At 41.9% G+C, this 12,053-nt stretch overlaps 1 protein-coding gene across 2 annotated transcripts in view; it reads left to right on the forward strand.

Moving 5' to 3' along the window:
• The first annotated feature begins 8,032 nt into the window (after positions 1-8,032).
• The window catches only part of LOC115150448 (carboxy-terminal domain RNA polymerase II polypeptide A small phosphatase 2), a 33,733-nt gene continuing 29,712 nt past the window's right edge, over positions 8,033-12,053 (forward strand). Inside the window, exon 1 of one of the 2 annotated variants that reach the window (XM_029693747.1) lies at positions 8,033-8,532. In XM_029693747.1, coding sequence (XP_029549607.1) covers positions 8,472-8,532 — 61 coding nt within the window. In that variant the 5' untranslated portion in view covers positions 8,033-8,471. The remainder of the gene's footprint in view (positions 8,533-12,053) is intronic. The other variant, XM_029693746.1, reaches the window with a different exon arrangement.

Below are 12,053 nucleotides of genomic sequence, written 5' to 3' on the forward strand. Positions count from 1 at the left end.
TCATTATTAAATGGAAATTGAGCAATCGGGGGAGAAGGGCCTTGGTCCAGGAGGTGACCAAGAATCTAATGGTCACTCTGACAGAGCTCCAGAGTTTATCTGTGGAGATGCTTGTCCTTCTGGATGTTTCTCCTATCTCTGCAGCACTCCACCAATCAGGCCTTTATGGTAGAGTGGCCAGACAGAAGCCACTCCTCAGTAAAAGGCACATAACAGCCCGCTTGGAGTTTACCAAAAGGCACCTAAAGACTCTCAGACTATGAGAAACAAGATTCTCTGGTCTGATGAAACCAAGATTCAACTCTTTGGCCTGAACGCCAAACGTCACGTCTGGAGGAAAGCTGGCACCATCCCTACGGGGAAGCATGGTGGTGGCAGCATCGTGCTGTGGGAATGTTTTTCAGCGGCAGGAACTGGGAGACTAGACCAGATCGAGTGAAAGATGAACAGAGCAAAGTACAGAGATCCTTCATGAAAACCTGCTCCAGAGCACTCAAACTGGGGTGAAGGTTCATCTTCCAACAGGAAAACGACCATAAGCACACAGCCAAGACAATGCGGGAGTGGCTTCGGGACAAGTCTCTGAATGTCCTTGAGTGGCCCAGCAAGAGCCCAGACTTGAACCCTATCGAACATCTCTGGAGAGACCTGAAAATAGCTGTGTAGCAACGCTCCCCATCCAACCTGACAGAGCTTGAGAGGATCTGCAGAGAAGAATGGGAGAAACTCCCCAAATAGAAGTGTGCCAAGCTTGTAGCATCATACCCAAGAAGACTCAAGGCTGTAATCGCTGCCAAAGGTGCTTCAACAAAATACTGAGTAAAGGGTCTGAATACTTATGTAAATGTAATATTTCAGTTTTATTTTGAAATACATTTACAAACATTTCTAAAAATCTGTTTTTGCTTTGTCATTGTGTGTAGATTGATGGGGGAAAACGATTTCATCAATTTTAGAATAAGGCTATAATGTAACAAAATGTGGAAAAGTCAAGGGGTCTGAATATTTTCTGAATGCACTCTGTGATATTTTGGTAATGTTCTAGCTTGATCTTTTCTTGTTTCTAATTTGCCAGTATGGTTTAGACTTACATATTTATTTATTTTTATCTCCGAGTGCATGAGGCCTTTGAAGAGAACCGTAGGCATGACATGAAGTTGGACTAAAGTCTCATGAATCTACCAGGTTTCTATACTTGCCAATCACCAAACCTGCTCCCACAGTTGATGATATCACCATCCTCCATCAGTTTGGAAAATACTGCTTACATAAAAAAAATGTGCCAATGCAATAAAAAAAGGGTCAACATCTGTATCCTGAAACTGTTTCCCAATAAAAGCTATTTACTGTGTGTGCTGACCGAGGGGCTTTTAAAATGTTTCTGTAATGTACCTTATAATATAGGAGACCCCCTTCGCTGGTGTAGATAGACGTCACAAGGATGGGCTCCTACATGTAGTGGTGGATTTAGGTATAGGCGACATGGGCAGCCGCCCAGGGCGGCATCTTGCCGGGGGCGGCACTGGGTGCCCGCACCAAAAAAATCGGAATGGTGACATTTGCGCGATCGGTTTTCTATCGCTCATTTGCACGTCACGTCAATGATATCATGTCACTGTGTGAGACTGTGGGTCAATTAACCTTGTCAGAGTGGGCGCACTGATTCTAGTTTGTGAGCAAGGCAGGCTACTGCCTGTGAAGGTCTCCCACTCAGAAGTACGAGATGGGGAGGGGGGCGAGAGTAGGTTGACCTCTGGTCTCCGCCGTGAAAGCCCGAGGTAGGGGGAGCTGGGGAATCTATTGATAAAAATGTTTTATGTATAAATTCAGCAAAACTGCATTTATTTTCAGCAAACTTAACGTGTAAATATTTGTATGAACATAACATTCTACAACTGAGACATAAACTGAACAAGTTCCACAGACATGTGACTAACAGAAATGGAATAATGTGTCCCTGAACAAAGGGGGGGGTCAAAATCAAAGTAACAGTCAGTATCTGGTGTGGCCACCAGCTGCATTAAGTACTGCAGTGCATCTCCTCCTTATGGACTGCACCAGATTTGCCAGTTCTTGCTGTGAGATGTTACCCCACTCTTCCACCAAGGCACCTGCAAGTTCCTGGACATTTCTGGGGGGAATGGCCCTAGCCATCACCCTCCGATCCAACAGGTCCCAGACGTGCTCAATGGGATTGAGATCCGGGCTCTTCGCTGGCCATGGCAGAACACTAACATTCCTGTCTTGAAATCACGCACAGAAGGAGCAGTATGGCTGGTGGCATTGTCATGCTGGAGGGTCATGTCAGGATGAGCCTGCAGGAAGGGTACCACATGAGGGAGGAGGATGTCTTTCCGGTAACGCACAGCGTTCAGATTGCCTGCAATGACAACAAGCTCAGACCAATGATGCTGTGACACACCGCCCCAAACCATGACGGACCCTCCTCCTCCAAATTGATCCCGCTCCAGAGTACAGGCCTCGGTGTAACGCTCATTCCTTTGACGATAAACACGAATCCGACCATCACCCCTGGTGAGACAAAACCGCAACTCGTCAGTGAAGAGCACTTTTTGCCAGTCCTGTCTGGTCCAGCGACGGTGGGTTTATGCCCGTATGCGACGTTGTTGCCAGTGATGTCTGGTGAGGACCTGCCTTACAACAGGCCTACATGCCCTCAGTCCAGCCTCTCTCAGCCTATTGCAGACAGTCTGAGCACAGTACCTGTCACGCAGGTGTGCTGTTTGGATGTACCGATCCTGTGCAGGTGTTGTAAAACGTGGTCTGCCACTGCGAGGACGATCAGCTGTCTGTCCTGTCTCCCTGTAGCGCTGTCTTAGGCGTCTCACAGTACGGACATTGCAATTTATTGCCCTGGCTGCGTCTGCAGTTGTCATGCCTCCTTGCAGCATGCCTAAGGCACGTTCACGCAGATGAGCAGGGACCCTGGGCATCTTTCTTTTGGTGTTTTTCTGAGTCAGTAGAAGGGTCTCTTTAGTGTCCTAAGTTTTCAGAACTGTGACCTTAATTGCCTACCGTCTGTAAGCTGTTAGTGTCTTAACGACCGTTCCACAGGTGCATGTTCATTAATTGTTTATGGTTCATTGAACAAGCATGGGAAACAGTGTTTAAACCCTTTACAATGAAGATCTGTGAAGTTATTTGGATTTTTAACGAATTATCTTTGAAAGACAGGGTCCAGAAAAAGGACGTTTCTTTTTTTGCTGAGTTTATATATTTTTTCAAATGAGAATCATGTTTTTATTTGGCGTACCGCCGACGGCATTGCACGTACCCCTGGGGGAATACCTGCTCTATACCATTTTACAGGTGCAGCAACTTGTCTACTTTACATAGGGTTTATTTCAATGAAATGCCAATTATCCCAAAGTGAGCAGTCTGCACTGCTGGGCAATGAGATTGTTTTGGGAGTTATGTAAAATGGGAGGGTTTTCGCTCCTTTTATTTCCTTCTCTCCATTTGGGCAATTTTGTTTGCTTCTCTTGTTTCATCACCTCTTTTCACTACACCTCTCATGTGGGCTGTCTCTCTCTCCTCACTCTCACATTCTCTATCTCGTTCCCTCTCTCATATCCCCGTTTCGCTCAGCCCAGGCGTCACAGTTTGCCTTCTAGGACCCTTTTCCTAGAAACAGGGCTCTATGGCTGAGGCCACCTCAGGGCAAGATGGGAAGGAGGAGGGGGAACAGGCATCTTCCTGCAAATCACGTGGTACAGCAGGTGCCTTCACTTCTTGTCTTAAATGAGTTCAGCTTGTGGTCTACGATGTGGTTGACAGATAAATGGAAGCATGGAGTACAGTGGGCGATTACCCTGATATGCCAACTGCACATATGTGTCCATCCTGCCACAGTTTTGAGTAGTATTTCTACACCACTGTTTTAGTTAGCTTCGCAATGTGTCAGCCTGCCCCACCCTTGTGAGTTCTGGTGTTCTCTGCTTATCCTGTCTCCCTCTCTCCAGCCCCTGCATTCCTGCCAGACCCTGAGGATCACGTGACCTCTGTGTAGGTTTTCCATAAATTCCTCACATTCAACCAATGGGCATCCAGTATCACAACCTTCTGTTTCCCTGTTACCTCACTCCTGCCTGCATGCGTGCTCTCTCTTCAGGCTCTCTCCCTATAGGTCAATGTATAGGCTAATCTATAATGCAAGGCCAAGACGTACCTCGCACAATGCATAGCACACTGTATTGTTGGTCAGGCATAGGTTGTTGGAAGACTATGTTGTCAGAGAGTGAGACATTACATGTGAAAGTTTAGTCCATTACATTAGTCCTCAGAGGCCATGATGAAACAACATATAGAAAACATCTTTCATCCTGGTGTCAACTATTGACATGTTGGCCTATTTATCAGTCCCTGCAATGTATTTTGTTTGTATATCACAATGAAATTCATATAATTAATTTATAGCTCTTATCTGCAGCCTATTGTAATGGCTGTCTGAAGAGAGAGTAGACCAAGGTGCAGCGGAGTTAGTGTTCATCTTGAAATTTAATTCGAACAAAGAGAACACTACAAAAATGAACAAAACACGACAGCAAAACAGTCCTGTTAGGAAACACTCTAAACAGAAACAATCCCCCACAAAAACCCAAAGGAAAAACAGGCTCCTTATGTGTGACTCCCAATCAGCAACAACGAACTACAGCTGTGCCTGATTGGGAGCCACACGGCCCAAAACAAAGAAATACAAAAACATAGAAAAATGAACATAGAACGCCCACCCAATGTAACACCCTGGCCTAACCAAAATAAAGAACAAAAACCCCTCTATGGCCAGGGCCTTACACCTATTCACACTGCTGTTTTTTCATTAGCTTTTTATCTTATAAAAACCCACACTTCCTGTGTTCTTTACTTGCTGTTTGTTTAAACTTATTCCTGACATTTCTGTTATGCATGATGTTATCTGTTTTAATTTGATGCATTTATTTTCCAGCTGGGTTTTGTCAGCTGGTAAACACTTTCAATATCTTCATCTCTTAGGACAATTAGTATAAAAAAATTCCAACAAACTCATATACAAACATACCATCATTATAGATTAATTTAATTTCTGCCTGGTTTTGCAGGTGGTGTTGCAAAGATTCTGTGATTGCCAATATAACAGATTCTACATTTCTTAATCCTCCAGACCAGGTATTTCCAAACTGTTGTACGTGCAATGCTGTCGGGGGTACGCCAAATAAAAATGTGATTCACATTTTTTTTAAAACGTTTTTTTTAAATGTTTTTTATTTATTTTTAATTTCTTCACATTTTCCAACAGTATATTTATATTTTCCAACAGGTGAGTTTTTTTCTCTCACCTGATTAGCCTCGTTTCACTGCCAAAAATAAAATGCTCTAGTGTTCAGCGAAATAACAACACAATGTCAAATACAGGTAGCCGAGTCAAATAATTAACATCCAATCACATTAACCATTACTTTCTCGCGGGAAACCTTCACTCAGAAGCAGACATTTAGAAACTAAGCATGACCATTTAAAAAATAAACTACGGGAGTTTTTGGAGCGAGAATAAAGACGACTTTCGAGTAGTAAGACATGTATAAAAGCAACAGATACCATTAATAAGAAGGGGCTAGAAGCATCTTATATGATGCGCTACCGAGTAGCTAGGTCATGTTATTATGTTGGACTTTGAGGTCTTATTACATGCATACATAATACCACAAGAGGATCTGTAGGAAGCCGCTCCTGCGTTGTCTTGGCTGTTTACTTAAGGTCGTTGTCCTGTTGGAAGGTGAACCTTCGCCCCAGTCTGTGGTCCTGAGCGCTCTGGAGCAGGTTTTTATCAAGATTCTCTGTACTTTGCTCTGTTCATCTTTCCCTCGATCCTGACTAGTCTCCCAAGTCCCTGCCGCTGAAAAACATCCCCACAGCACGATGCTGCCACCACTGTGCTTCACTGTAGGGATGGTGCCAGGTTTCCTCCAGATGTGACGCTTGGCATTCAGGCCAAATAGTTGAATCTTGGTTTCATCAGACCAGAGAATCTTGTTTCTCATAGTCTGAGAGTCTTTAGGTACCTTTTGGCAAACACCAAGCGGACTGTCATGTGCCTTTTTCTGAAGACTGGCTTCCGTCTGGCCACTCGACCACAAAGGCCTGATTGGTGGAGTGCTTCAGAGATCGTTGTTCTTCTGGAAGATTCTCTCATCTCCACAGAGGAACTCTAGAGCTCTGTCAAGAGTAACCATCGGGTTCTTGGTCACTTCCTTGACCAAGGCCCTTCTCCCCCGATTACTCAGTTTGGCCGGGCGACCAGCTCTTGGAGGAGTCTTGATGGTTCCAAACTTCTTCCATTTAAGAATGGACGTTCAGTGCTGCAGAATTGTTTTCGTACCCTTCCCCAGATCTGTGCCTTGACACAATCTTGTCTTGGAGCTCTACGGACGATTCCTTTGACCTCATGGCTTGGTTTTTGCTCTGACATACACTGTCAACCGTGGAACCTTATATAGACAAGTGTGTGCATTTCCAAATCATGTCCACAGGTGGACTCCAATCAAGTTGTAGAAACATCTCAAGGATGATCAATGGAAACAGGATGTACCTGAGCTCAACTTCGAGTCTCATAGCAAAGTGTCTAAATACCTATGTAAATAAGGTCTGTTTTTTATTTTTAATACATTTGCTAAAATTTCTAACAACCTGTTTTTGCTTTGTCATTATGAGGTATTGTGTGTAGATTGAAGATTTTTATTTATTTAATCCATTTTAGAATAAGGCTGTAACGTAAAAAAATGTGGGAAAAGTCCAGGGGACTGAATACTTTCCGAATGCACTGTATTTACTTTTTTTTAATATAGTTATTCATGTGAAATTCAAACACTAATTTATAATAATGTACCTAAGATTACATAATAATGTACATGATGTTTATAATCAGTTTATTTGCAGATATTTTCAAATAAAGTGTTATAATATTCTATATACTCATATTACCACAATCATACTCTAGTTTGAAAATATAATATAGGCCATCAATCAAACGCAAGAGAATTAGGTGATAAGAAATGGATAAAATACATTTGGTCTTCTGAATGCCTCAGCAAAGGCTTTGTTTTATTTTACTCTTATGACTGATGATAATTTTTAATTACTGGTCATCGGGGATCCGTGCCTCTCCCGGTTTGAATGATTCAGTTATGCTTTAGGATTCTTAACGGCCAGCAGGTAGAGTAGCTTCGAATGCCCGAGCCGACTAGTTGAAACCTCTGTTGATGTGCCCTTGAGCAAGGCACTTAACCCTAATTACTCCTGTCTCTCCCTAATTACGCGCCTCTTCTAAATGATTGAAATGTAGAGGTAGCTAATTTTAGCCTATATGATAAATCTAAAATGTGGTTTGTAATCAAAAGATTGGTGATGCACATGGTCAAAACGAAAAAGTATGCTGCCTTTATAGTCTTTAGTTCAAATGTTTCACATGGTCGTCATTTATTCCTTTGTTCTCCGTAGCTGCAGATAGTTGGTGATCATTTTGTCAATAGGCCTATAGGCTTCAACCACATAGGTCTACTACGTCATATACATACATTTACTGTAAAATAAATAAATAGCATTTGGAATAATATTCAGCATGTAAATATGCAATGAAATAAATAAGTTTAGGATATTAAACACGTTTTGCATGCTATATCGATAATACAGTATATTTGATGAGGCTATGAGCGAACACAAATCGATGCTATTCGGGATCCTTGGGACGTCCAATGTTGAATATAAATTTAATTTAAAATGGTTAAGGTTAGGGTAAGGGTTGGTTCAGAGTAGGGACGTTCCAATGGATTCTAGATAGCACTAACCACACAGGAATGCGCTCAGGACGAAGCGGTTTGAGAAGAATGCCTGTGGTACTCCCACTTCTACGAGATCCAATCCGCGACGACGAGCAGTTTCAAGGCGCCCCTGAAATCCCCAGAAGAGAAAAAACAAAGCATTCGATAAACGAAAACAATCCATTATTAATCAGACACACCTATTCTTTCTTTGGACCAAGTTAATCAATTATTTGACCAATATATTTTCCGTTTTCTTATTGGAGATTATGGTCGCCAGGGTTGTTTATCAGTAGTAAGGGGAACTTGAAACCGGCACCTGCCATTTCCCCTCAGTTGTTTTGCTTTTTTATCCTGGATTCTCCATGTTGGAGCAATAGCGGGGACTTGCCTAGTGTTAGCTAGTTGTCAGAGGGGACCTTCGCGTTACAATAATATACTTCGTGTTAAATGCATGAGACAAATTGGGTAGCTTGAACGTGGAAAGATAGCGGCAGCTAGCTGCAATTGCCACGAGAAAAACCGTTTTTTATCTAAATATTTTAGGATACCAACGGTTTGGAAAGCGCAATTGCTAACCAGCTAGCTGAATGTTGAAAGTAGCTACCTGCGAATTGGGGGAACGGATTGGACTTTGAGGGGCTGTGCATTTGTTAGATGGAAAGTTCTATTATCACTCAAGTGCAGAAAGAAGATAGTCAACTGCCGTCCAAGACAGGTAAATCCTCGGGTTTATTGGCGCAGTGTGATCACTTTTAAATATAATCTTGTTCAAACTGACTCGGACACTAGCTAGCCAACGGCTAGCTAGCAATCAAGCGGCTGCTACTAAGCTAGTAGCATGCTAATAGCTACATGCCAGTCTAATTAATGTAAGGACAGGTTTGATTTGGTTTTGTCATGTGAACAACATTTTATTTAGGTTTCTGTTGAATATGTTTCGGACATTTGGGTTATGGACTGGAGATATCCCAACTGCTGGTTGTACTGAATCAGATTAGCCACTGTGTGGGTGTCCATTTTACATTCAGCGCGCGAGTCAAATAATATAACGTAGCGAGTTAGTGCTATTCCTGCGCAGACGATAACAGAACATGGGATAGGGAACATCTGGATACAGTTTTTTTGTTTGTTTTAACCGCAAACTTACTAACAACAACTGTCTTGTTGGCTAATATTATGCAAACCATCGATTCTAGCCTATATTGTCAGCCAGACACTCCATAGATTTTAAATATTTGTATAATTGAAAAGCTGTGAAACACAAGTGTTGACCGTTTTGGAAGTACTGTAATGTCTGGAACGTGCCTGATCGTTTTATTTGTCCAGACAGTCACAGATTGCATACTTTGTTTGCAATTTGTCAGTTCAGTTTGTATAAATAATTTTCTTTTGGCATGGATGTAACTACAATCTTCATTCATGGACTGTCATGCAAATATCTGTCAAAGTAGACTCCTTTTATTAGGGTGTTAGGGGACAAAATAAAACTTTGGCTCTGGTGTTCTACTTTCTATTCCATGTTTTATAGAGAAGCTTCTTATAACATAGAACACTATTTCTTGATGATAGGATTTACCATTGCTGAGATCTTATTTTCAAGTTATTGGAAAAGGTCAATGTTAATCCCTTGTCAGTAATGGCACCTAATCACCTGTCTGGATTTGTAAATTCAACACATTTTGGTCAGTGTCTCAAGATATGGTGGTTATATTATTATAACATTTTCAGGGCTGATGTAGAACACAGAGATGATCCAAATTAAAGGAACATTTATTAAATTAAAATGTGATATTACAGTAATTTATGACTAATTTAAGCTAGGGTGGTTATATTATTAACAGATCTTTATGCAAAACTGAGTTTGTAGCAATTTATGAAATAGTAATACAAATATATTTATACTATTTATGCAAATTAGTTACTTAATATGGTAATTACTTTGTAAGGAATTGGAAAAATACAGCATGTTAAGCCCACTCATTTAAAGTAAGGTGGTCATATTGTTAACATATATTGATGTTTTGCCGGGGATGGTAACAGAGTACATCCAATTGGGATTAAGTAATAATGAACAAAAATGATTATTTTGACCAATTACCGTTATTTCCGGACTATAAGCCGCAACTTTTTTCCCACGCTTTGAACCTCGCGGCTTAAACAATGACACGGCTAATATATGGATTTTTCCCGCTTTCCAATTTTTTTTCTCCCAAAAAACACATTCTGTGACGTGCTGTTTTTTGCAGGCATGAAGCTTTCATTAGACCAATGAAATTGCCGAACGGGTTAAGGTCAAGCAACTTTTTTGTTTACTGTTTAGATTAAATCGAGCGCTCTCAAACTTCCCACCATTTTGATTACGGTAGTCATTTTGTCATCCTCATCATGGCAAAGACACGGAGAAATGCATATGATGCAGCTTTCAAGTTGAAGGCGATTGATCTGGCTGTTGGAAAAGGAAATAGAGCTGCTGCACGGGAGCTTGGTCTTAATGAGTCGATGATAAGACGTTGGAAACAGCAGCGTGAAGAATTGACTCAGTGCAAAAAAGACAACTAAAGCTTACTGCTAATTTTTAATTTTTTGTTCCACGCCGTGTTTTGTTAAAGCCTGTGTAAAGTTCATTTGTTTCAATGTACCGGTAGGCATCTGCGGCTTATAGACATGTACGGCTTATTTATGTTCAAAATAATATATATTTTTTAATTCAGTGGGTGCGGCTTATATTCAGGTGCGCTCAATAGTCCGGAAATGACGGTAGTAACTGTTAGGCTGTATTCAGTAGCTTAACTGATTAGGCCAAAGTGCCAAATAATACACCTAACCCTGTGCCACCTGCATACACACACACCACACAGCCCTCCCCCCAAACAGACTTTTCAGCATCACCACACATTGCCTAACACATACACACACTTCTGACTAAGTCTGAACTGTAGCATAGAAGGCTACTAGTCTAATTACAGCTTACTTCTAAGGTAAGCCTACAACTGAGTTGGGTTACATTGTAATGTTATTTTTGGTTTTGATGAGTTACTCTGGTGATAAGATGAATGGCACCATTTTGAGCAAATAATTAGCCTAGGCTCAGAAGAGAAAGTGAGCTGCCTGCTAGGCAGCTGCACAGAAGGATAGATGGGACACAATTTCAATTCACTGGAATTTATACTGAAGAAAAATAAACGCAACTATTTCAAAAAGATTAAACTGCGTAACATGTTAATATAAGGAAGTTAATCTATTGAAATAAATTCATTATGCGCTAATCTATGGAATTCACATGATTGGGAATACCTAAATGCATCTGTTGGTCACATACCTTTAAAAATGTTTTTAAAAAAGTAGGGGTGTGTATCAGAAAGCCAGTCAGTATCTGGTGTTTCATTTGCCTCATGCGGCACGACACGTTTCCTTTGCATAGAATTGATCAGGCTGTTGATTATGGCCTGTGGAATGTTGTCCCATTCCTCTTCAATGGCGGTGCGAAGTTGCTGGATATTGGCGGGAACTGGAACATGCTGTCGTCCACGTCAATCCAGAGCATCCCATACTTGCTCAGTCATGAGACATGGCCGGTTGAGTATGCAGGCTATGGAAGAACTGGGACATTTTCAGCTTCCAGGAATTGTGTACAGATTCTTGCGACATGATGCCGTGCATTAGCATACTGAAACATGAGGTGATGGCGGTGGATGAATGGCATGACAGTGGGCCTCAGGAGCTCGTCGCGGTATCTGTGCATTCAAATTGCCATCGCTAAAATGCAATTGTTATCCTTGTCCGTAGCTTATGCCTACCCATATTATTACCCCACCACCACGGGGCCCTCTGTTCACAACGTTGACATCAGCAAACCTCTTGTCCCCACATCTGCCCGGTGCAGTTGAAACCGGGTTTCATCTGTGAAGAGCACACTTCTTCAGCGTGCCAGTGTCTATTGAAGGTGAGCATTTGCCCACTGAAGTTGGTTATGACTCTGAACTGCAGTCAGGTCAAGACCCTGGTTAGTATGCAAATGCGCTTCCCTGAGACATTTCTGACAGTTTGTGCAGAAATTATTCGGTTGTGCAAACCCACAGTTTCATCAGCTGTCCGGGTGGCTGGTGATAGACTATGCTGGAGGGTGAAGAAGCCTGATGTGGAGGTCCTGGGCTGGCGTTGGTTACACATTGTCTGCGGTTGTGAGGCCGGTTGAATATACTGACATAGAGAAATGAACGTTCAATTCTCTGTCAA

This window comes from Salmo trutta, chromosome 16, assembly GCF_901001165.1.
Source record: "Salmo trutta chromosome 16, fSalTru1.1, whole genome shotgun sequence".
NCBI lineage: Eukaryota > Metazoa > Chordata > Actinopteri > Salmoniformes > Salmonidae > Salmo > Salmo trutta.